Source organism: Gorilla gorilla, chromosome 12 (genome assembly GCF_029281585.2).
Source record: "Gorilla gorilla gorilla isolate KB3781 chromosome 12, NHGRI_mGorGor1-v2.1_pri, whole genome shotgun sequence".
In the NCBI taxonomy this organism is placed as follows: Eukaryota; Metazoa; Chordata; class Mammalia; order Primates; family Hominidae; genus Gorilla; species Gorilla gorilla.
The window spans coordinates 73233386-73260497 of NC_073236.2; the positions used below are offsets into that span (position 1 = coordinate 73233386).

Here is a 27112-nt window from a genome sequence, read left to right on the forward strand (position 1 = left end):
GAACACCTAAATCTTTTAACTTATGAAAGTTAACAAAATCGCAATCGTGAATTTTAAATAAAATTTCTCATTTGGGGTATCTATCTAAGAAATAAGTGCTAATACTTTTGCAAAAACTGTGGGAACACAGTTATTTATTAAATATTTCAAGTCCAGAGGGATCACTTTTTTCTCATTTTTTTGTATAAAAACTGGTTCATTGTCCATATTTAGTTTACATATGTCATTTAGAATCCACTTACTGTTAGATGCTGGAACAGCCACGCCCTCATGATATTTGTGGCTACTTTGGGAAAGATGCCACGCTTTTTGTGACGCTTTTTGTCCTTATCAGGGTCATCATCGTCACCTGTGCTGGGGGAAGCTACACTGTTGTCCAAGCCATCACCTGCAAACATAGTGAATCAAATTTTGACTGATGCTACCTTGACATGCTTTATTCAAATAGAATGCCTTTGGATATAAACAAAACCAAAAGAGCAAATTTAAATGATTAATAGTTTCTTTGGTACTGTTTTTTTGTTGTGTTTTGTTTTCCAAGACAAAGAGAAAGAACAAGGCCTAGGCTCAAGAGCAGTCAGGTCTAAAGAACTTCTTCCAAAGAACATTGCCAAAAGTCAAAGGGAATGGAGGGAAATATCCAATCCCCTTGTGGCTCTGTTGCTATGGTAATTATTCCAATATGTATAGCTGAGACAGGTTAAGTGTAACTCCTACTGGGGAGTTAAACATGGTGGCAGTCATTAGCTGTGGCACTATGGCTGCCTGGGCATTCAAATCCCACAGTCATTGACATTGACTTGTGAGAAGATTCATTTAAGATATCAACTATTTCCACAAGTGATCTATCTTAAGACTAGTTAAACTAGGATGGGGAAATGTAGGTAATCCATCATATAAGCAGTTTGACATAGGAATGCTTCAAATAAAATATAATTTTTCTTGTAATAGAGAGAAAGCATCAAGTTTAGTAAGGGAAAAACCCCTGACATAGTTTCTTAATTAGAAAACAATTACTGTGTAAATCAAATAAGGTAATGCTAAATTAACAGTAAATTAGAATTGTATTACACTAATAATTCAGGCAGTTTCTAAAATTCATGCTAGGTAAACCTAGCATTTTTCACACTGAAAAATCACCTGCTAACATATTCCTCTATATTGGATCCTATTTTTCTATTGATTTTTATTATAACATTTACACTCTTTATTCTAGAAAATATTTTGGCTCTGTGACATAATGAAATTAAAAAAGTTAGTATTTCTTTTTTAAAATGCCATGTTTAATAAGAAAAAATAAAAATTTAACCCATATAACTGTTCAAAATAAGTTACAAGGTACAAATGGAAAGTAGGTATTTTTTGCCTTGGCATCAAAGTCAAAAAGGAAAACAACAAAGGACAAGACCCATTACACTAAAAAGTAGCTTAGCTCGGTCAACCGTTCTCTTAGAAACCGACAGGTTGATCTGGGCCCAAACGGAAGAGCTATAGCAGCCAGGCTTAGAAATGAGGTAAAAAAAAAAAAAAAACACCCAAGAGCACATTCACTGGGTTAAATAAGCCATTGGAGAGCCAACTACACGACCCAAAGAACCTGAAACTTTGGTAAGACAAGTTTCCTGCACATAGCCTCAGGTTCATTTCCATGGCTTCATGAATTTCTGTATTTCTCATTTCTGTTATTAGATCCTACATAAAAAAATAATTCTCTAGTTCAATTTCAGTTATTTCTGTCTAATCTATAGTAGGTATGTTGCAACTAATCAACTGTTTTTAACAGCTCCCTCAGCAGACCCATCTCTCTCCTGTGAAAAAAAAGAGAAGCATCCCTCAATTTTTTTTTTTTCAATTGCCTTAACTTGTACTGAGATGAAGTTTAGAAAGTTTGTTGGGTGAGGAACAAACTAATTCCAACATTTCTACTATTATTACAGAATATGCTATAAATGCAAAACTTTTGCAAAACTTTTCTGATTCTAAACTTTTATTCATTAAAAATCCGTAATTTTATTATATTTAAAATCTATCTGTTTCGTTAAAAGTTTCACAGAAACATATCTTGTGTTCACTTGGAAAAGATCATGAAAACCCACCACTCCAAAGCCATCGTTGTATCAGTGAAGAAAATGCTACGTTCCCTGACTGGGCCAAGGTCATGTACCCTGGCATGGAACTACTGGGGTCTGTGCTGTGCCAGACCCCTACATCTGTAAATCAGCACTCCTTCCACCCAACCAAACTCTTTATTTGCATAACCAAGTATTTTATGAGAAGTCCCCTTGGATTTGCCTAATAAATTCTTTGAAAGTCCAGTATTTAAACAGCCTTTTTATTCAGAGAAGCAATTTACCATATAAAATAACAATTCATTAAAGAAACATGAGAAAAGAAAACAACTCAACAGCATTTAAATTTTCAATGGGCTAATCCACTTTCAATATGCAAAAGGTAACCAAGGAAAAGACACATACGACCTGATCATTGATTAAAAATGAAAAGCTTATAACCTAACAATACTGTTTTCACCACCTCCCCACGATTATTTTCCACCTTTAAAAAAAATAGCCTTTTTATCCACCTCAAACCCCTTCAGATTAATTTAGCAAGCAATGCATAGTGCCTGCCTATAAGAGAATTCATTGATAATTTATGGAAATATCTACTATAATCCAGCAGAGATGACTTTTTTCCAGCTTTGTGCATCAATAGATAATCAAGGCCTTAAAGCAACCTTAGCTTCCCATTACCTCAGGCAAAAGAATTCCTGAAAGCGTGCCTTGAGGGCACCTGAATTATATACTCCATTAGGAGAGGAAGGCTTTCTGCATTCCATGTGTAACACTCACCAGAACCTTTCCTGTTTATTTCTGCTGTATGAAAGCAGAAGCATTAGGAACAGAATTTTTTAAGTGAAGACTTATGTAGATACAATGGAGAAACCTTTCAAGCAAGAGCCAGATCACCCCCTTCAGTCCCTGGCAGTGACCTCTCCTGAATAAAAGGTTTCTATTACATCATTAGCTCAAGCCAAAAACAGCCTTGGCTTAATGCACAGTTTGTTCTTCCTACTGTTTTTAGGCAAATACAGCTACTTTACTCCCATCTGGGAGGGAAATTACACTGCTGGGTTGTAATCTAAGACAAGATTTTCATTGGAAGCAAATGCTTTCAATCCAGTGTAAATACTGGTGCATGTTCAGAAAAGCCTAAAACAATAAACCCTGCTCCTTTCCGACACAAGTTAGGGAAATGGAGAAGATGGGGAAGGAGAAGAGCATAATAAAACAGACTATTCTAAAAGCAAACACTTTCATAGATTTTAATAAATTGTTTAACCTCTTCCACTTTCTAAAATTGAAAATTGATCTGGAAATGTCTCAACCTCAGAGGAAAGTCTAAATGGTCAATTGTACCTTTAGCATTTCCATTCACTCCGCAATTTGATATAGTCACCTCAATGTGGTCTCTCGAGAATTTCTTTCCTTTTTTATTTTTGAGATCACTAAACAAACTTGGAGAACCGCCGGCCGACCACACGGCAGCAGGCAGCAGCTCTGAACCACATTTGTAAAATGTCAGCAGTGACTTCATTCCTGGAGCTGACTTCTCCTGCCGCCAAATGAAGGCAAACTGAAAAGGTGGAAATAATCATAAAAATGATGCTAGTCCATAAACAAGCTTACAGCCTCATTAGGATAGCAGTAGGCTCCAGTGGGTGATTTATGCTCGTTTTGCTGATGCTATGAGGAAATGCCATAGGGCGACTTTAGCCAACCGCTAATGGTTTCTGACAGCTTCTTAGCAACTAGTGCAAGCAACGTTGTGGCGTTTGCTAGTGACAGAAACTGAAAATGTCATATTATCTGCCCATGTGTCATGAAGTCCGTGTGGCAATTAACTAGCAGGCCAGTGACTGAGGGGCCAGAAGCTCCTGAAAATGGCCTTTGGCTATGCAGAGGCAGCCGCCGGGGCTGCGCACACACAGGCCGCACATATGCAACATTCTAATGCAGAAATCCTCTCCCTGCAACTTCCTGGGCTCTGATGAGACCAGGCCACTCCAGTCTCTCTTTTTCCCCTCATTGAAGTGAAACTCTGGGTTCCTCTCTCTCTAGGCACAGGCTCGGGCATTATAAGACTCTAAAGCAATCTGCTTTGATACGATTATCCGAATGGCTTCTTAATTGGCAATACCTGGTTCTGTGCCTCTTGGATGCTGGACTCAAAGGTGCTAGCTACAGTACTTTGCTACTCTCTCACAAATTAGTCTAAAAGGATTTAAGATCACTGGAGCAGACTCATTGCCTGTCAGATTTCAAGGAGCAGAGGAACTCTGCACAGCAACAAGACACTGTTTAAAAAAACACCAGGTTTCTAACGAGCAGGGGGAGAATCTTGGCCACACTTTTCAGTTTCCGAGCTATCAAAACCATGCACTATATGTCAAACTGTCAAACCTTTCAGCGTGGGCCATTTGCCCTTTCAAATAATATTTAAGAATTGTTTTTACAAAATTTTATAGGCCATGGTCTAGTGAAACAGGGCAACCAACAAAGAAAGGAATTTGTACTACAATTCGTCTACGGACAATTTCTTGTGAGACCTGGGCCTGTCCCTACGGAGCAAGGCAGGTGACCTGTGGCAGCTCCCAGGCTGTCAGAGAGCTCAGATTTCAAACACTCTCAACTCAAACATCCCGAGTCGCCTATTTAAGCATGCCCAGGCATTTAGACTGTGCTATCTCGTGCCTTTCAAGGCAGGATAAAGCGGCATTTATCGTATTCAGGCCATTCAATGGGTCAGACTGACCGTGTCAGCAGGGGCTCCTCTCCGGCAGGTCAAAGCCTTGCTCCCATTTTTTTTCTCTCCCTACTAACTCCCTCTGTCCTCTCAGGACTGCTGTTCCCCTAAACCTACTCAGAGTGAAGCAACAACAAAACCCAAAACAGCTCCTAAGATTTACATCACAACTGATCAGAACTTCCTGTGTTAGTGGGCCATCAGGTAAAAATAAAATAGGTTTTCTATTAGAGGGCTCTTTACGTCATAGAAGCAAAGCTCCTAATTAAGGAGATGAACTTTCAACTGCCAGAGCAAATGAACGTGTAAGGTTGTGGACCCCCTTGTTTTTCTAGAAGCCAAGCTGGAAGCCACAGTGACTTCAAGATCATTTTCATTTACAATTTTGTATTGAGACTCCATAGTTTTGGGCCATATCCTCTCTTTAAACTTTACTTTTCTCCTCTTCCAGTGTTTAGGAACAGTGTTTAATCCCAAAACGTACCTAGACTCAAAAATCAGGCCATTTATAGTTGTATCTTTTGATACTGCATAAATTCGATTGTGCCTAAAAAGTTTTCCAAATGGTCCATTCAAAAGTATGCTTATGAATGTATAGTTCCTGTTGTAAGGTGGCTACATTTTCATGCAAATAGGATATTGTTGCATGATCTTATTGTCAGCAAAAAGAAAGCCCAACATGAAGGTTTCTTTTTTCTCTTGCATGTTTCTCCCATAGAGTATCTACATGAGGGAAAATGGCATCTCACCCCTTGAAAAGTGTGTAGAACATCCTGCCTTGCTAGCGGCTGCTGACACAAACACCCCATCAATATGGAAAGGCTGGGTTTCCTTTACAGTGGCCTCTCTGGGTGTGCCTGATGTCCAGGGTTATTAGGAAAAATGTAACAACTACCCCAAACCTATTTCTCCAGGTCACGGTTAAGTCTAGTTAGCCAGAATTCAGGTGGGATAATGTTTCTATGGTATGTTAAGAGGATATATGGCAAGAATTATAGACATCCTTTCTTCAGGAACCAGCTGGAATACTTCAGAGGTCTTAAGGAGATGTTTTGTCTTCATTTAGAATGTATAATAGCTGCCAGAATGATTTTTCTAAAGCGTATATCTGATCATATCACCCTGGTACTTAAAATCCTTTGGTGGCTACCCTTTGCCTTCAGAATAAAGGTTATACTTCTTAGCCTGGCGTGGAAGGCCTTTCACGATCTCTCTCCTGGGTGTTTTTCCACCCTAGTATTTGCCAAGTCCCCATACGCACTGGCACTCACAGCTCCACCTCCAGTCCTGAGCAGACTTGAAGTTCTCATGGCACCATGCACTGCTCTCTCTACCTCTTTGCATTTCCTTATGCTAGTCCCATTCCTTGCAGCAGTCTTCGCTTGCTTCCCCCAACAACATGACAAACTTCCTGGTGACCTTTACAGCTCAGCTCAATGGCCATCTCCTCTAAGAGGTATTTGCTGGACTGTAGCTGATTTAGTGACACACCAATCCCACCCACCAACCAGGTGATTTTTCTTTTACTGGCATTCCTCCATCCTAACACTCTGCTAAAACTGTTTATTTCCATATCTCTTTCCCTGATTTGACTACAGGGTCTGAGAAGGCAGGAACCAAGTCATGCACCTCTCTGCTCTCAAATCCTGGCGTTACTCCAGTGTACAGTGCACAAACTTGTTCATCGCTTATAAAATGAATAAATGAATGTATCTTTTTCACTGTAGGAAGAAAACCATAGTTTGCATTTTCATCCCTTACATTTCTTTTTGAGACATATCTAAATTAAACTCTTGAAAAATATTCACCAATGAAAATCAATAAAAAACTCTAAGAAAACATGGAAGAAATACATTTCCCAGAGCTGGGATATTTCTTCTAAACCTTTAAGATCATCTTGCACAAAAGATGGACAAAGAGTTAAGGTATCAGAATTCTTTATGATGTCTACCATAGCCTTTCATAAATATATCACTACTTTCTGCAATTATAATTTAAAATCATTTACTTAACTAAAATTTCTTGCTGTTTGTGCATCTTTTCTGAGCAAAGGTTGTTTCTTTCTGCATTTTTCCCCAGTGAATTAATTAATTATATTCCCCCCTTTGCACATTTCCCAGGTTTACCATAGCTAAGAAACTCAGTTGTTTCTAAGCAGACAATTTGATCCTCAGCTCAAACTTCAGGCCGGCATTTTAAACATCAAATATCTGATGCTAAATATATAAAACTCTAGAACTCTGGCTTTCCTTGATTTTTTTTCAAGTAATCGTATCAGCTTTTCCCTGAAGACATAATACAGCCCCTTAAGTCTTTTCTTTTTTCCTTTTTTAAGAGACAGTGTTTCACTCTGTTACCCATACTGTACTGTAGTGGCATGATCATAGTTCACTGTAGCCTCAAACTCCTGGGCTCAAGGGATCTTCATGCCTCAGCCTCTAGAGTAGCTAGGACTAGAGGTGCGTGGCACCACACCAGCTAATTTTTGGTAGAGACAGGGGTCTCACTATGTTTCCCAGGCTGGTCTCAAACTCCTGGCCTCAAGCAACCTCCTGCCTCAGCCTTCCAAGTGCTTGGATTATCTGTCTTAGGCCCTGTGTCTGGCCAACCCCTTAGGTCTTATTACACATTTTCAAGAGAAACACATTATACTTCATATGTATATGAAGTATACAACTCTGCAGCCAATATACAAATATGTAATGATCCAAGTTTATCTTTAATTAGGATTCTGTTAACTCCTTGGCCTCACTTTTGTATCTTCTCTTATCCATAGATATTTAAGGCTTCCTTGTTCTTAGCGCAAAGTGATTCCCAGTTAATCAAAGGAAAACGACAAAAGAAGGCATATTCTCATATATTTTACCACCCACAGCTTTCCTGGAAAATTTGAAGCAGTTCCTTTGGAAACCAAAATAAAGAGTTAGACGTGGGAACCTACTGTGGCAGAGCTAAGTTCTAGAAGAGGCTTAACAAGTGCCCTGTGGTACAGACATAGCAGTGGCAATGATGGAAAAGATGGAGCTAAGAATGGTGGGGCTGTAGATTAAGAATACACAAACTTTAAATAAACATATTATTGGCACTTATAACAAGAAATGGCTCAATAAGCTTCCTAAAGTTGGCTCCACAGAGATCTGCCATCAAGCTTTTCCTTTCTAGCAGAATTTAGGTTTCTTAAATGGTGACAAGAAATTGTTTATAGGCCAGGCACAGTGGCTCACGCCTATAATCCCAGCACTTTGGGAGACCGAGGCGGGTGGATCACCTGATGTCAGGAGTTCAAGAGCAGCCTGCCCAACATAGTGAAAGCCCATCTCCACTAAAAAAATACAAAAATTGGCCAGGCGCAGTGATGCGCACCTGTAATCCCAGCTACTCAGGAGGCTGAGGCAGGAGAATCGCTTGAACCCAGGAGGCGGAGGCTGCAGTGAGCTGAGGTCGCGTCACTGCACTCCAGCCTGGGTGACAGAGCAAGACTCCATCTCAAAAAAAAGAAAGAAATTGTTAATAGTTAACCAGTGTGGAATGAGCTCACAGCCTTTTTCTGCCCTTTAGTGGACTCCTGACATCACAGAAACCTAAAGGAAGACAAGGAGAGTCAGAGCCTGGAGAAAATACTTCTTCCTATGAATTTACTGCTCCCCCTCCTCCGCTAAAGGGTAAAATGTAGCATTTAAAAATATGCCCCATAGGGCCGGGCGCGGTGGCTCACACTTGTAATCCCAGCTCTTTGGGAGGCCGAGGCAGGTGGATCACGAGGTCAGGAGATCGAGACCATCCTGACTAACACGGTGAAACACCGTCTCTACCAAAAATACAAAAAAATTAGCCAGGCGTGGTGGCAGGCGAGTGTAGTCCCAGCTACTTGGGAGGATGAGGCAGGAGAATGGCGCGAACCCGGGAGGCAGAGCTTGCAGTGAGCCGAGATCGCGCCATTGCACTCCAGCCTGGGCGACAGAGCTAGACTCCGTCTCAAAAAAAAAAAAAGCCCCATATATGTAACCATCTTTTGCATAAAGTCATTCTTGTTATTCGTTCATTCATTTAACAAAAGCATATTGATGTCCCAAACACTAGGCCACCACTTGGAGACATAAATGGTGAACAAAATTAGGAGTTTCTGTTTCTATCAAGCTTTCCAGTTAGAAGGCACTAAAGTTAAACAAAATAATTACAGTAATAAATGTACAACTGCAAACTGAAGCTCTTAATTGGAAAAAAGTACACATCTATGAGTGTGTGAAACAAGAAGACTTCACTTAGGCTGGAGTGATCTTGAGCCGAAATCTAAAGGGCGGAGAAAAGTCAACTACGTGTAGTGGGCAGCCTAAAAGGGCAGAGGCGAGCATTCCAGGCCAAAGGAACAGCATATGCCAAGGCCTTGTGTGGCTGGAGGAACTGGAACCTGGGAAAGCAAAACAAGATGAGGCTGGAGAGGTAAGAGGAGCAGGTTGTGGGTGTTCATCCCTAGGGTTCTGAGAGTCATGACCTATTAGTGAGTCATAAGTATCTATGGGGTCATGAGTGTCCTCTCCATTGCGTGCCCTAATATGATGTAAATTTTGTCAAACAATGCCTCATTTCCCAGTCTCTTTCTAGTTCAACCTAACAAATCACCTGATTAAATCATGAAGATTAAAGAATGGGGGACAATAGAAAAGCAATGAGTCCATTCAGGTAGACCCCAATTTAGGCACAGATTACATTCTGACATGAATTGATAAGTTGTCCTCTTGGACGTTTCAAATGTATTTTTGCATAGAAGCCAGTTGTGAATGCTGTCAGGTCCCAAAGCCAGCTCAGCAAAGTAAAACTAATTATTAAGTGAATAAAGCTCCAACTGATATCTGACCCCTGGGTGCAGGAAGAAAGTGTAAGAATAAGGGGGAAGAAGAGTTTCTTCTCATATTCCTGTGCACAGAGCCAGTCTAGAAAAATGTTAAACTATGTGCAATTGCCCTGAGCACCTCCCTTTCTGTATCTTTTTTCCACTGCATAGTATCCCTCCCCTAGAGTTTCCACATGCTCCAGTGCTTTGAAGAGGCTCTTGCCCTCCCACTGTGTGGTTACTTCACCTGGACCCATTCTTCTCCTGCTCTGAATTGACCCTCTTCGTCTCCCAACAATCAAAATGTCCATCGTTTCAGGCTTGTTGATATAAGCCAGACTTCAGGTAAAAGCAATCTCAAAGAACTAATTTGGATGGGGGTGAAATGACTGATGCCCTCCTCACCTTCCCAGAAATGTTGGCATCTTTGAAAGACCTGTTATTGCAAATGAGTGAATCTTTAAATGGCAGAATTTTAGGTAAAGTAATAAGTAAAGGTTTTTAAAACATGCAGCTCCTATTGGGATTTGTTTTTTTAATCAACAGATGCCATTCTTATAAAAGAGTTCATGGTCAGTTTCCAAACTGATCATTATATTCTGCCTCCCCTCCATTCCCCTCTGTTTCCTCACAATCCCTGCCATTTACCCCTGCCTAGATTTGGGAAGCCATGTGTTTCTGAACACTTCAAGTTTTTCCACAGGAATTGCAGTGACAGTAAATGAGTTCTGTGGATGTAACACAATGAGATACAACTAAGAGATCTAGGCTAAACATCTGTATGTATATCTAGGTCATTCACAATTTGAGTATTTATAAGTCAGGGATTTCCACCCTGTTGAAATAAATGTGGAATAACCTCTTTACTATAAATAATTCATTCAATTAAGCTTCTATCACTTCAACACAAATAATGTATAAAACATAACTGGGTGAAAAACATGGAAAGAAATCAAATAACTGAGACCCAGAATGAAAATATTTACTAGGTTTTCATAGAACGAAAAAAAAAATGGACAAAATGTGAATGTGCATTGGATGGGATTAAAGGAAGATAGCGGACTTTCTACATTCATAAAAATTAAGAATTGTCCGTTGGAGTTTGTCAGTGTTCAGATTTATAGTTTACTTAAGATTTATTTTATGTAAGTGTTCATAGAAGTAAAGTACCATGGACACATACAACATACACCAGGAAACTGGATAAATTTTCCAAGTTTTTTTTTTTTTTCTGAATCATTTTACTTTGTTCTTTTGAGATAGGAATACCTTTTCCTAGTAATTCAATATTACTTTTTGACTTGAATTCCCCTCAGGGGAACAACAGCAAATTAGTTGCCTACACACAGAGGACAAACAGCAATGATGAATAGGAAAGAAAAAAAAAACACAGATTTTACTCATTTTTCATCTATTCAGCATTTTTTTTTTTTTTACAACTAAACGCCCTGAAAAAATCCCTGCAAAAACAGCATAACTTTTTAATGGAGTCTTAGAAACTTCAGGATGTGAGTACACTGCAAAATATTACTGAAATCTATATATTTACATTATTGGTAAAACAAAATGGAAATCCCCCAATCTTTTTCTCAGGAAATAAAGAGTATTTTCTTTATTTTTATATTTGCACTTTCAAGTGCAAAGGTAAAACAGTACAAAAGTCATAAACTTTTATTTTGAATCAACAGCTTAGAAAGAATTTTCGGAACTAGTACCTTGCCTATTTTTTAAAACTATTTTAATAATGCTAGTTCATTACTCATAATATGCTCCCCAAAATACATATAAATGCTCTATTAATGAATGGTCATAAACTCCTACATAACCACAAAAATAGATCATTTTAGGAAAAAAAGTACCCCATATAGGATCTCACAGACAGGCAGACACACATACACACACATATGCTCACACAAACACAAATACACACACAAACACACAAAGACAACATTTATTTTTGTGATATCTGCAAAATGTAATTTAGTTTTAAACTTCTATATTACTCTGCATATGTATTTGCTATGCATGTATATATGTGTGTATGCATGTATATATGTGTATTTGCTATGCATGTATATATGTGTGTATATACAAACACTTTTACACGACAAGATAGCATTTATTTATCTGAGGTCACTTTTTCAACAAACTCAATTAAATAAAATACACTTGAAAAGCAGGATTTGAAAAATAAAAAAGCTGGCCGGGCACGGTGGCTCATGCCTGTAATCTCAGCACTTTGGGAGGCTGAGGCGAGCAGATCACTTGAGGTCAGGAGTTCTAGACCAGCCTGGCCAAGATGGTGAAACTCTGCCTCTACTAAAAATACAAAACTGAGCTGGACGTGGTGATGCATGCCTGTAATCCCAGCTACTAGGGAGGCTGAGGCAGGAGAATCCCTTGAACCTGAGAGGCGGAGCTTGCAGCAAGTGGAGACGGAGCCACTGCACTCCAGCCTGGGTAACAGAGCAAGACTCCATCTCAATAAAAAATAAGTAAATAAATAAAAATTTAAAAAGCTTTCTGACATCCAGATTAGAAGGAGTGCTTTTCAACATGGGCTACATTTAAATCATGTGGTAGCTTTTACAAATCCTGATGCCTACACTGCACTCAAGACCAATTAAATCAGTTTGGGAGGTGGGGTAAGATTTCAGCTTTAGTGACTGTTAAAGCTCCAAGTTGATTATAACATACAGCCAACCTTAAGAACCAATGGATTACAATCATAGATTATATGTGGTAAAGCTCGTATACTTTCTACAGAGAAATGATCATAAGACCCTCAATCAAAGAACAGTTACATTTAATTTAGATGCAGTTCTCAAGTTTGCTCATCTAGCTTCTGGCCTCATAGTTTGTAGGCTGAGAGCTTTGTAAAAGTATAAGATGATAAAGAGGCAAAAGACAAGAACCTAAAAGGCATTGCACACAAGGCCCTTTCAGCATAGAAAAAAAAAGCCATATAAATGCTTAACAGGCTGTGTAAATAAGGAAATATATAGCACAGTGCATAAACTCATATGTCCACTGACTTTAAATTATTTTTTAAGTGTTATAATCAGATATGAGAGAGTTATGTGTAGAATGGAAACATTTTCATCAAGAATGTCCCTAAAAGTTATAATATTTAAAAAGGTACAATTCTGTTCATCCAGACCACATCTTTCCTGATTGACACACCAGGATAATATGTCTGTATTCTGTAGAAGCTTTTTTTTTTACCTATGTACCCTCACTTCACTGGTCTGTGTGGCTAGACAGACCAGAGCCTCCACAGCAATGAGCACTATGATTCGGCTACATGGGTTGCAACCAGTCCACTGTCTGGCTCTCCCTGTCTTCCTGGGAATCTTCTCTCAAGGCACTCTCCTGTTCATCCCTCACTGATGCCTTTCTATTCTGCTTTCAGCCTGTAAGAAGGTGTGGGGGAAGGTAAAGTGCAGGAAGGGCAGCCTGAGAGCTAATGATAGAGAATGAGGGATGAGAGAGTCCATCCTAGGATCAGGCAGAAGTTGGAGGGAGAGGAAATGCCAAGGGTCAAGGGAGAAAAAAAGAGATGCTATTCTGTCCAGGTAGATTTCTTTGCAGACAAAGTGAAATGGAAGAAGATTGTGAAATGTAGATTAGCAAGTGTGTGGGGAGAACAGATATTAAATATAGCTAGAAGAAAAATGTGCAAGAAAGAAGTTGGGATAAAAAAATAAAGACTTGTTATTCTCTTACTGCAAATCTATCTGAAAATCCAATCGTTTCTGAAAACAAAGGTTTGAGAATTACTAGTATGCATCAATGATTGCATCTGACCTTCTCTCCTTTGATTATCTGAGGCTACAGTTCTTTTGTGAATTTGTAGTGCCACTCACACCTTCCACTCGGTTAGTCAGGGACGTGGGCTTGTTTGAAAATAATCGTACTTCACAAAGTTTGATTACTTTGGTGGGCACAGTAAAGATAAAAGTAACTTTCTAGAGCAGTGCTGCTCAAACTTTCATGTGCATACGAAACAGCTGGGATCTTGTTAAAATGCAGCTTTAGATTCAGTAGGGAGGAGCTTGAGATTCTGCATTTCTAACAAGCTCCCAGGGACTGCCGAGGCCACACTGCCAGTCCAAGGACCACACTGTGCATCTTAACAAGGTTCTGGAGAATCTTCCCCTCCAGGCAAATAAAGCTAGAAAGTGTGTTGGGTGCACATGAATGCCTCACTGAAGTGGGACGTGGGGACAGCCTCCAGTCACTCCAGGCCAGGAAGACTGTAGCTGCGCCCACTGGACAAGAAAGGGACAAGGCTACTCTGAGCCCCATTTTGAGTAGGTGACCTCATGGGTGTCTCTAAGACTAACTGACCTATCAGAACAAGCCAGGATGAATCCCAGCTCCTCCTGTTAGCACTGCAGGCCTCTCTCCCCTTTATCTCCTCAACCTGTATAATACCTCACTTCTTGCCTCCTATGTTGGAGGTATTACAAGAGAATAGCTTAGCTTCTTGGGTTCTTTGTCTGGGCTCATGTAAATCCCAGCTTTACCACTTAATAGCTGTGTGACCCTGGGCAAGTTATTTAACCTCTCCAAAGTCCCGTTTCACCCCTCTGGAAACAATGAACCTAGTAATAGTACTTACACCTTAGAGTTGTGGGGCAGATGAAATAAAATCAGCTACATAAAAATGTTTCACACATCGTTTGGCAGCAGTGGCTTAGCTCAGCGAATGTGAGTTCTTATGTTTGTTTTGCTAGTGAGGACACCATTTGAACAGGGGAACATTAATCTGAATCCCCCACTCAAAGCTCCAAAATGACCATTGCTACTCTTGTCACCTCTCCCCATCCCATTCCCATTCCTAGAAGTCTTTTCCAAAATATCTATACCCGCTCTCCTAACATGGCATACCATTTTTTTTCTATTGTTTTCTTTTTCTTCTCCCACAGCCCCCCAAAAAAAGCCTTGTAAAGTGACTTGGAACTTTGCAAGTGTGCTTCAGAGTAACAATGGGTGGCAGTGCTGCCTAAATAGTCCCATCACATTAAGCTGGCAGCCAATTGGTGGATGAGGATATATTGGAAAGCAATTTTTACTAGTACAAGTTTTCATTTCCCACACAAAATAGGTTAATTTATGATAACTCACCCTCTGCCTTCTAAATAATATTTCTGCAGCAGTTTTAATTTTTTATGTTATTCATCTTATTTTAGAGATGGAGTCTCACATGTTGCCTGGGCTGCTCTCGAAGTCCTAAGCTTAAGCAAATCTCCTGTCTCAGCCTCCTAAAGTGCTGGAATTACAGGTATGAGCCACCATGCCAAGCCTCTGCAGCAGTTTTTAACAGCAAAGATTTTTGTTTTACTGATAAGGAAAAAAGTTATATCATTTAAGAAAGTATCTTTCAGATCCAGGAAAAGTGAGACACACTACAGAAAAACAGGACTAACTTTCCATCTCTTCTCTAGACAATAAGAATAGAAACAGTACTAAAAACTAACATTTATTGAGCACTTACCAGATACCAGAAACTGAGATTGGCATTGATCTTTGATTAATTAATTCTCACAATCCTTGCTTTTCTGAATTATCTCATTTAATCCTTTGAATGTCCCTAATACACAGAAAAGGAAATAGGCTGCTATACAGATAAGGAATACAAATCCTTGTGGATTCAACCCAGATCTGACTTGAGGCTAAACTCCTAACCATTCTACCACTACCCTTTCCATTTACTCCATTAGAGACAATGATAATGATCAAGGTGCATTTCTTTAACCTCTAGAAACGTATCTGAGGGTAGAGACAGTCCTTTCTTATTGCTGTATGCTCTCCACAGCCAGCACATGTCTGACCCATAAAGTGAGTTCATAAACCTTCCCTGAATCATATCCTTTTTACTGAAGGCAAAGAAAAAAGAGACACCGAAGCGTGTACTCTCAGAGTAGCATGTGAGTGTATCTTAGTCAAAGTTAAATATAAAAACCACCCCTGAAATGTACAAGGAAGAAAACAAATACAAAGTATTTACAGATCCAGAGAAAGTTCACAAGAATGGGAGGATGCCAGTTCCAGTGCTTTGTAAAGTCAAAAATAGCCACATTGCAAAAAAAATGAGAACGTTCCCGAGTGTGCCTCCAAAACATAAAGGAGAAAATCATACAGAAAAACCTCATGTAAGGGGTGGAACTTGAGCAACTAGCTATCCAAATACAGACGGGAATCCTCGCTTAGCTAGGGCATGGCCTGAGAGAAGCCCCTTCCTGCTTTCAGAGCCTACAAGTAGTCCCCAGTGAAATGACAAAAATGCCCATGCCTAGGACATAAAGAAGGACAAAGCAAACATTTCCCAGCATCACACAAATGGTTTTCAAGTATCACTCCATGTCAGGAATCTGAAATTCTGCTAATAGAAAAGTTATGAGGCAATTGCCCTCTCCTGAGACCCCCGTGCACACTATGAAATTGGGCAATTCACACTGACCAGGCCTGGTCAGGCTGCTCGACCAGAGAAGAGCAAAAAAGAGACCAAGCTCACAGGAGAGTTACTTTTCACTCACCATTTATGTATCAAAGAAAAGCAAGTCTCCCCTGCAGGAGGCATACAGAAACACAAACAAGGCTGCCTCCTGAAACACCAGCCTGGAGTAAAGAACAGTCACACACTGCCCCCCACACCCGAGGGGAGGGGAGAGGTTTTCAGTGATGACGTCACAGTGTGCTAACCTGAAATCTATCTTGGGTGAGAAAGAAGTCACAGAAACCAAGGAATTACTTCCTTCTCTGCTCTTGGTCCTCTTCTGGATCTAGTCTTCTCTCCAACATCAGCTGGCTGGGAATCTCTCTTCCCCTCCCCTGGCCCAGCCCTTTCTTTCCCCAGAACTGAATACTGCTCTCCTGTGCTGCCAGCTGGAGGGACGATCATCTCCTTCCCAAACAGATCTCCGAATGCCAATCGCAGGCCTGCCTGACTTCTGAATTGGCCTGTGGCCTAGAATTCCTTCTTGCTGGCCCCACCTACCAGACTGGTTATGCCGAAATGCCCAGGCCTGAACTTGCTACACTCTTTGGGTGCTAGATCTTGAACCACCCAGCTGCCTGCACAGCGGCCAATTTCTAGATCCAGATTAGGTGCTCCAAACCCTCATCACTCTTAACAGTGGGGGTGTTTCTGCCCTGTCTCAGCCTCCTCTTGCTGCCCAGTGGCTCTGTGTTGCTGAGGTTCTAGCACATCTTCTAAGCCTCAGCGTTTCCTGCATTTTCCTCATCTGCCATGCAAAACTGGGAAAGGGCCCCAGATCGCAGCCATTCAGATCCAGGTGGTCTATGAGAGTATAATTTACATGCTAGATACCAAAATATGGTATGGGAAACACAACTGTCCCCTTGTTTCTCGTTTATACCCAAAGAACTCTTTCTTCCAGAAACATCTCTGAAGTAACTCTCCATAAGTCAGGCATCTCTGTTATATTTGGGGCAATAAGTTCCCCCTCCTGTAACGGAGATAGCTTAAGGAAAGAGCAAGTACTAGCACAATCTAATATGATGAAAAAGACCGAAAGTTGAATGATGGATCACTGCAGACCCAAAGCTGGATGTCCGTCTTCTCTCTTGTCAAAAGACGTAAGTATGATCGGGGTAAAAAAAATACATAACCTTTAAGAATCACAGTGTGAGGAAGATGATCTCCAGCAGAAAAGCCTAAAAACTTTAAAAGTATGAAATGTGACTAGTTTGGATGAAAACCAAAATTATAAAAACTGGCCTGAGTGATCATGCTAATTGCCTGTCTTCTACACTTGCTTCTTTTCCTTAGTTTAAAAAAAAAAAAAAAAAAAAAAGGTCAGAAGAGGGAAAGTGGCCATTCTGAATCTGTGCTTAGGCTATGTGAATGTGGAATGATTGTTCCATGTCTTCTGAAAGCTGGCTGTGAACCAGGGGCAAATTTCCAGATGGTCAAACAGTAATTTTGCAACACTGGGCCACTATTTCTCATCTTTCCAAGTTCCCCTACTTCCCCAAACATATGCATTCATGACTAACCTTAAGGTCAGAACCTGGGACCTCAGTCTCAGGTCGGTCTGGGTACTCTTCATGAAGTGACTCAATTTGCTGAGCCTTCCTTCTTCTACCCACAAAGACGTGATGGTGATAAGGAACTGGCTAATTCAAAGGGGTGTTGTGAGGAACAAGTGAGATCATATATGTGAAAGTTCTTGGGAAAACATGAAGTACTGTAAAACATTCCCTGACTATGGGAGAACTTCCTCTGGGATCCTCCAATACAGAGGTAGGTGCATTTTCCATGTGCGAATTATAGCTGATATTACACCACCTTTACAAGGCCTGTTTATATGCAGCATTCCTACTAGACTGTAAGCTCTTTGAGCATAGTAAATGAGTCTTGTTCAGTATTGTATTTCCTCAGGGCCTGGTACTAGCAGGCAGTTGGAGTTTGTTAGATGAATAGCAGATTGAGATAATAAATTTCTTTAGAGTAATACAGTGGTTTGTGGGAAGGGGAGGCAGTAGAAAAATACCTTTGCCTTTACAGCTTTCGTTTCTCTACAGAAAAAAAGTTAAGTGTCTTACCCTGAGTTTTTCCATATATGCGGAACAGACAGAATTCATTATAAGAAAACTTTAACAAAGAATTTGGTCTTGCATTCTAGAGGTTTGCTAACTCTTCATTTCTACACGGGGAGAGCTATTACATGTGGAACAAGTGATCGATTTGTTGATTCAACTGATTGAAAGGAGTGAGAAGGCTGAGAACAACTTTGAGATCATGCCACTCTTTTTTTGTCACAAGTGAACTGATGAAGTATGATCTTCACTAGTCAGGTTAAACTTATATTTCTATACAGCCCATCATACCACCACCTATATATGCTGAAGATAAGACTTTTTTTTCAGGAAACAATTAGATGGCTAAAGAATCATTCTTAGACTAAATTCTGCCTGTATTGCCACCAAATGAAATACAGACAGATCACTCAATTCTCATATTCTCTCTCTCTTTCTGTTTAAATGGGTCTGATTAAGTGATGCATGGGTCACTCAGAGTAAAAGCAATTCAAATGATCATTTTACATGTAATGAATAACATCTTTTTTTAAGCTGGCTGTATTTATTAGAAAGTACATTAGAGAACATACGATAGTGGGCTGTGTGGTTTACTTATAGGGGAGTCATAATGTGCAGGAAAAGGTGGATTCAGACAGTTACGAACATTTTGTTCCTGCTCATTTGTAATAAATGGAAATTAACATCAGAATAAGTGGATATTCTATTTAAGCACACCACAGAGAATATAGGAAGAGTAATTACAACTTCTTAGCTAATTTTATTATTATTGATATGATGATGGAAGAAAACCAAGATCATTTTCTAAAGATATAGTTAGCTGAAAGGGATAATTCATTTATAAGGAAATAACACCAATAAAAATATTAATGAGTCTTAAATTCCTCAGTCCTTAAGACAACTCAGGGTCCAACACATAACTAAAAAATAAGGTGGAAATATTATAGTTAGGAAGGTAGCAAGGCTTCATGTTAAACTGGGAGAGGGTAAATAACTATAGATAGAATCATAATATGCGTCCTTATCCAAATGTTAACTATATTACTGGAAGAGTACCAGGGAAATGAGAAGGGGCTTGAACCCAGATTTAGTTCCAATTTATGCCTTCAAGATAAGACTATGGAAAAAGTAAATGCCAGCATTTCTGCAAATTACAGCTGCCTTAAAAACTTTACCGTATAGCAGCTGATATCTTAAGCAAACTAGTGTTATAGAATTTAAAGTTTGAATATCATGGGTCATATCTTTATGTGTTTGTTTTTGCTATATGTTATTTGTTGCCAAGCAACATGGTCCCAAAGTCCGCCCCTCAAATTTAAAGGCCACCTGAGTGGGGTATCAGCTTCCTCTGACTTCCCTTTATGAAGGTCGGAGGTCTACCTGTGTGGGCATGGGTGCTACAATTTATCTAAGAGTAAGGGTGCAGTAACAGGCCCCAGATGTGTTCAACAGCATAACTAAGAAGATGCAACTCTCATTAAAGCAATGAGACAAACTTCCAGTGTCCTGAATAAAACAACAAAAAAAGAGTTGTCCAACTGATTTATTCCAAATGACCCATAGCCACTTTGTAACCACACTTTTTCCTAGCACCTATATGGAATACCTGTGCATCAGAATGGAACAGCCAGATCTGCACAAACAACCAAGGACTTCTCAGGGGCCTCTGCTGTAGGAGTCTCCAAGAAAGAACAAGCTGAATACTCAACTCAGAATCAGCTAAAGACTTGCACAAAGAAACAAGCTTTTGCATACTCCTGACATCCTTCTCCTTCTGGAACCAGCCAGATGAGAGCAACAGCTTTCTTAGCTTAGTTGCCCAGGAGGCAGTTTCTCCAGTGCAGGGTAGAGAGGGCAGCCAAGTGAAAGAGTTATCGACCATGTGTGTGCTTAGTTCAGTGCAGCAAACCAAGCTGAACTGAGATTGAGACCTCAGCATCCACCCAGAGTCTCAATCTAGCAACCTGCTAAGGAGGTTTGAATCCTGTACTCACAGGCCCAAACAATCTGCAGGCACATTCTATTTTCCAACTTCTACGGAACATGTGGAGTTGTGTCTATAAGCACAGTGACAGTTCATATAGACGGAAAGGTTCATGGCTGCCTGGTCAGCTGTCAGTCTCATCTGTTCTTGTAGGACTGCAAGGGTGTTCATGAAGACTCTCCAGTATGCATGTAATAGAGGAACCCCTTCTAGCCCCCCTCCACTAGGAATTCCTCGCTCACACCCATACATGCATGCAGACACACACACACAAGTGAAACTCACACTTTTCCTGTTTTAATTAGCTACTGTTCCATAAATTTTAATTCCCTGTACTACCAGTGATTGATAACAGATTCCTTATTAAATATCTACAATAAACTGTACTTTCACAATGCTGTGTGTATTTTAGCACAACAGAAGTTCCCTTTGAAAAGAATCATTTGGACGGTGCTAATAATTTTCTGGGTGCAGCTGTCCTTATATCATGCAATGAGCAGGGAAGAGGGACCCAAATCAACTGTCTCCATTGTGGAATTAAGGGAGTATACGAAGCCCCACACACTCTGTGAATGTAGAGCCAGCATTTTAAATGGCTGTCAAGTCAGTTTTGAAAGCCAGAATTTGCTAACCCCCACCCATGCGTTCTTATGGCATTTCTTGGCCTCACTTGATAGATTGATTCTGAAAACATACACTAATTTTTTTAAATGCAAAACAGACCCACTTGTTTTAGGGCCTGTACAAACAGAGGATGAAGAGAGTGGAAACAGCGTAAACAATGTTGTTTATATCCAAGGCCTGAGAAAACTGCTGCACTTTCCTCTGAAATTGCAGGAAGTATCAGAGTAGCCCCCACCCATTAAGGTGGAATAAGAACCATATTTTCTATAGGAATGGATACCATTTTTCAGATATACTGACATTAAAGGATCTCAAAGCAAGAGCACAATTAATAAAGAATGGGATTTCCTTTAACCTGCAATTGAAAGGGCAGAAAATTCCATCCACAGACAACACTGCAAAGTGAAAACTAAGTGAAACCAAATACAGCCAAAGGGCCAATGTGAGAAACACTGGACATTTTCATGGTTCTGCTTCACTTTTGACCTATTGTGGGGGCATAGAGATGGTTCCTATAGGTTTATACCTAAAAGGGGACTATTATTGCATCAAGAGTACCCAGCAGTGTGTGCTTTGAGCCCTGAAGGTTTGTAGTTGCATTGGACTAGGCCTGTTTTATTCTCTCTTTTTTTTTTCCATTGGTTGGCTTCCTTAATACATTGCTCCATTTTTTTTTCTTGTTGTTGTAACAAAACTATATTTAAAAGCAAGCAACAGGAAGCTTTTACTTGGGAAGTTGAGGTTTAAGCACTCAGTGGCAAACAATGAACCGGAGAGATAAAGATGCAACGCAAATGGTAGGGAACAGACCTTTGCTAGTTTCCTGCCAAAGTTGACTTGTGAGCATGTGCAAAGTCCCGATATGGACTAACAGTGCTATTTTGCTTTTATTTACTCCAATTTATTTGTTCCTGTGAGAATCCCCTATAAAAACAAAGTGTGGGGACAAACAATGGAAGCTTTGCCATCTCCTCCTTGCCAGGGCTTTTATTTTACACATTATCAAATGTTTTCATCAGTGGAGTTCAGCCCATTCATTCAACTCTGTGAATCACAACCCAGATCATATTGCAATGGGGGGAAAAAACCTATGCATGGCTTGAATCATTGAAAGAAAAAAAGAAAGGTCTCCCTATCACCCTTTCCCTTTGACACTTACAAACAGATTTGTGGTCCTTTATAACACTCTAAAATGGCCACCATGTCCCCAAATAGTCAAGTTAACTAGAACTTTTTAAAAAGTAAGCTTGCAAGTCCATAACATAATTTTATCTCCATTCCCTTTTTTGGCCCCTTCCCCAAACAGGTATCCATGTCAAAGGAGAGCTCTTGAGCTGGGGGTTTGTTTGACCTAGGTCACGCAAAGGTCAAGCTTTTCACCAGTTGTTAACACAAAGCTTCCAGCCAACCCACCCTCCAAATCCAGCTACACAGTCTGTTTCCATCTGCAAATGCGCTATGCACATTGGATTTTTCTCAGTTTTGCAGGAACTAACAATCCCTTCACTGTGAAGTGGTCTCAGTGACAAATAAATAGGTCAAACACTCTTTGGTGAAACTGTAGACGCTGAATTTGCCAAATATGGAAATGTAATGGATTTTGACTTTTTCATTTTTAAAAAGGCTTTTTAAAGTGTTATTTTAAAACCAGTTGAACAGATTGCTTTATTCCTTTATTGAACTTCAAGGGATGCTGTCTTTTAAGCAGTTTTATGCAATCCAAACTATATTTTTGCCTCTCTGAAAGAGATCAATATTTATTCAGATGGATTTTTAAGATTTACATGTGAAAAATAGATAAAATTGAATCAAATATAAACCAAAACTAATTCTGTCAACTCCCATGAAAGTCAATAAAGCCAAAATAAATTTAGCAGATTTCATCTACCTGCATTTGAGAATTGTTTTACTTCATTATTTCTTATAAACTTACTGAGGAGAAATTTGCTTAACTCTTATCCAGGCTTCCCTTGCTGAAACAATAAGGCTCTCTATGGAATATTTTGCACTTGAATATTATCACCAGGATAGCATATGGCAAACTAGCAGTAGGCAGTTTATCTTCATCCTCTTTGTAAGCTAAAATTAGCACAATGCTTTTGCAGCACTGTGCACTTGACTCGGGCCAGGGTGATATTCTCAATGCCATGCTTGTTCCACATCCTGATAGCTTCCAATATTTAAGCAAGTTGATTGAAGTTTTATATTAAGAATCACAGATACATTTTAATGCAATAAAATCCTAAAGTGTGGCCAACAATAAAATGTAAGGCTACCATATTAAGAATCAACCTGAAAAACTGTCCTTCATCTGCCTGTTGAAATATAGAGTGTTTCAACTACAAAGGAGTTCAAATATTTACAGAGGCTAATTGTACCAAGAGGGATATTTATAAGACTCCAAAAGCAAGACACAATTACCTTCTTAGACAACTAAGGCGTATTTTTCTACTTGTTTGCCATATTCAGTTTTTCTTGGTAATATGTCCTTGGTGCTAAAAATGCATTGTTGCTAAGAATTAAGTATGCACTTTCAGAGGATTAAATGAAGGTGATCTGCCAATGGAAAGAGCTTACTCTTTAAACAGGAAAGCAGCTACTGGCTGGCTCTTTGAAAGGATTACAAACACAAACAATGATTTTAAAAACAATGGAAGAGGTTCAAATAATACATCCCATTTAGTTGGCCTGTAGCAGTGTAATCTTCTCATCAAATAGTTAAAAACAAAACAGTTTAGGAAGAATTAACTTAGAAAACATAAGATTGACAGGTAAGCAGCAGTATATTTACATTTGGAAGAGAGAATGCCTCCATCCTCTTTACCTCCCCGCTTTTAATGCCATTTATTAAGGCAGATGTTATACTAAAAGGATTTTGCTGAAATTTTCACTAGCCAATATCAGACTGAAGTTTTCTCTTATCCTTGTGTGCTGGGACAGATATATTCACCTTGTTATCAACTGATTAAATCCAAGATAATAAACAAATGCTGATATTGTCAGCTGCTTTTTACCAATAGATTTTTTTTTTTTTTTTTTGAGATGGAGTCTCGCTTTGTCACCTAGGCTGGAGTGCAGTGGCGCGATCTTGGCTCACTACCAGCTCTGCCTCCCGGGTTCATGCCATTCTCCTGCCTCAGCCTCCCGGAGTAGCTGGGACTACAGGCGCCCACCACCACGCCCGGCTAATTTTTTGTATTTTTAGTAGAGACAGGGTTTCACTGTGTTGGCCAGGATGGTCTTGATCTCCTGACCTTGTGATCCGCCTGCCTCAGCCTCCCAAAGTGCTGGGATTACAGGCGTGAGCCACTGCACCCAGCCAGCTCATTGTTTATTTGACGTAGTCATATTATTCTCAGAAGTATATATTTCATCCAAGGAGAAAAACATGAAAACCCTTCACAAACCATGTAAGGTGACCTCATACATGATATAACTAAAATGGTCTTTCTTTTGATGGGACATATTAATCTGTTTATACCAGTCATTCCTGACCCACACTCTTCCACCAGCATAGATAAAGTATACTGGAGAAAAAAAGCAGAAGACAAATAGTTAAATATACAAATCACTGGGAAATTTTAGTAATAACCAAATAAAGCACTTACATATCCAAAGTCTAACAAAAAAGCTGATATGCATTTGGAACTTTTCAGCCATATTTGTATGCAAAAGAATCAAATCTGTAATACCACTTTGCACCCAGATATTCAGGAAACTCAGGTATTAAGGTTTTATACTTTTTGATGGCTATTACTGACGCTAAGTCCTAGATTCAGAATTTCTTCTCATTGACCATGAAATTATGTGGAACTTAACTGACCTTCAGCATACTTCAATCTATATGTAAAATGTTTCTGAAAGGTTCTTCATTCTAGCTAGGTTTGTAAGCAAACTTTCAACTTGGTTCTTAGAATTTCAGTCGTTTAGAAGTGACGGGAAACATTCAATCACCTAGCTCAATTTACTTTATTTACAGAAGAAATTTTATCCCTGCTAGGTTATGATTTGTCCAACCTAGAGCACATGGCTTGTAAGTTACGAAGTAGGGATACAACCTGTATTTCAAGGACAGCAAGTCTTCAAAGTTGGCCACAGGTCCTCTTAGAAAGACACTCAGGAGTTCCCAGAATGAAATACACATAACCAATTACTTAAAATAGAAACTGATCACCACGAGCTGATCTTTGCATAGAGTCAAACACAACTGTATTTTGAATGCAAATGTTTCAGTATTTGTTTCCAAGACACCAAAATAAATGGTTAAACAGTTTCATGGGGAATATAGGTATAGTTGAAATATCTATCTCCTCAGAAATCCATGGATTCCTAAATATTCTTTTTTCACTGATGAAGAACACATGGTAATATATACATATATGTGTGTGTATCCATGTATATAGACAAAGAAACATGGCAAAATGTTAACAATTGTTGAAACAGAATGGTGAGTTACAGGTGTTTATTGTACAACTTGTTCTATTTTTCCGCGTGTATGAAAACATTCATAATAAAAAATTGTGGAAATGCTAAAAAATGATATGTAGAAAAGAATGTCAATGCAATGCTTCACAAATCTTGTCCTATTTTTCAAGGATGCCCTCTCTCACCACTCCTATTCAACACAGTATTGGAAGTTCTGGCCAGGACAATCAGGCAAGAGAAAGAAATAAAGGGTATTCAAATAGGAACAGAGGAAGTCAAATTATCTCTGTTTGCAGATGACATGATTGTATATTTAGAAAACCCCATCGTCTCAGCCTAAAAACTCCTTAAGCTGATAAGCAACTTCAGCAAAGTCTCAGGATACAAAGTCAATGTGGAAAATCATAAGCATTCATATACACCAATAATAGACAGAGAGCCAAATCATGAGCAAACTCCCATTCACAACTGCTACAAAGAGAATAAAATACCTAGAAATACAGCTTACAAGGGATGTGAAGGACCTCTTCAAGGAGAACTACAAACCACTGCTCAAGGAAATAAGAGAGGACACAAACAAATGGAAAAACATTCCATGCTCACGGATAGGAAGAATCAATATTGTGAATATGGCCATACTGCCCAAAGTAATTTATAGATTCAATGCTATTCCCATCAAGCTACCATTGACTTTCTTCACAGAATTAGAAGAAAACTACTTTAAATTTCATATGGAACCAAAAAAGAGCCTGTATAGCCAAGACAATCCTAGGCAAAAAGAACAAAGCTGGAGGCATCACGCTACCTGACTTCAAACTATGCTACAAGGCTACAGTAACCAAAACAGCATGGTACTGGTACCAAAGCAGATATATAGACCAATGGAACAGAACAGAGGCCTCAGAAATAACACCACACCTCTACAACCATCTGATCTTTGACAAACCTGACAAAAACAAGCAGTGGGGAAAGAAGTCCCTATTTAATAAATGGTGTTGGGAAAACTGGCTACCCATATGCAGAAAACTGAAACTGGATCCCTTCCTTACACCTTATACAAAAATTTACTCCAGATGGATTAAAGATTTAAACATAGGACCTAAAACCATAAAAACCCTAGAAGAAAACCTAGGCAATAACATTCAGGACATTGGCATGGGCAAAGAGTTTCTGACTAAAACACCAAAAGCAATGGCAACAAAAGCCAAAATAGACAAATGGGATCTAATTAAACTGAAGAGCTTCTGTACAGCAAAAGAAACTATCCTCAGAGTGAAAAGACAATCTACAGAATGGGAGAAGATTTTTGCAATCTATCCATCTGACAAAGGGCTAATATCCAGAATCTAGAAGGAACTTAAACAAATTTACAAGAAAAAAACACAATCCCATGAAAAAGTGGGTGAAGGATATGAACAGACACTTTTCAAAAGAGGACATTTATGTGGCCAACAAACATATGAAAAAAGCTCATCATCACTGGTCATTAGAGAAAGGCAAATCAAAACCACAGTGAGATACCGTCTCACACCAGTTAGAATGGCAATCATTAAAAAGTCAGGAAACAATAGATACTGGAGAGGATGTAGAGAAATAGGAACGCTTTTACACTGTTGGTAGGACTGTAAACTAGTTCAACCATTGTGGAAGACAGTGTGGTGATTCCTCAAGGATCTAGAACTAGAAATACCATTTGATCCAGCAATCCCATTACTGGGTATATTCCCAAAGGATTATAAATCATTCCACTATAAAGACACATGCACACATATGTTTACTGCAGCACTATTCACAATAGCAAAGACTTGGAACCAACCCAAATGCCCATCAATGTTAGACTGGATAAAGAAAATGTGGCACATACACACCATGGAATA

The 27112-nt window shown here is 39.4% G+C and overlaps 1 protein-coding gene across 5 annotated transcripts in view; it reads right to left on the reverse strand.

Moving 5' to 3' along the window:
* MEIS1 (Meis homeobox 1) overlaps positions 1-27112 on the reverse strand; it is a 202085-nt gene that overhangs the window by 124560 nt on the left and 50413 nt on the right. For all 5 annotated transcript variants that reach the window (XM_063695848.1, XM_004029332.5, XM_063695846.1 and 2 more), the window contains one exon: positions 243-388. In XM_063695848.1, coding sequence (XP_063551918.1) covers positions 243-388 — 146 coding nt within the window. The remainder of the gene's footprint in view (positions 1-242; positions 389-27112) is intronic.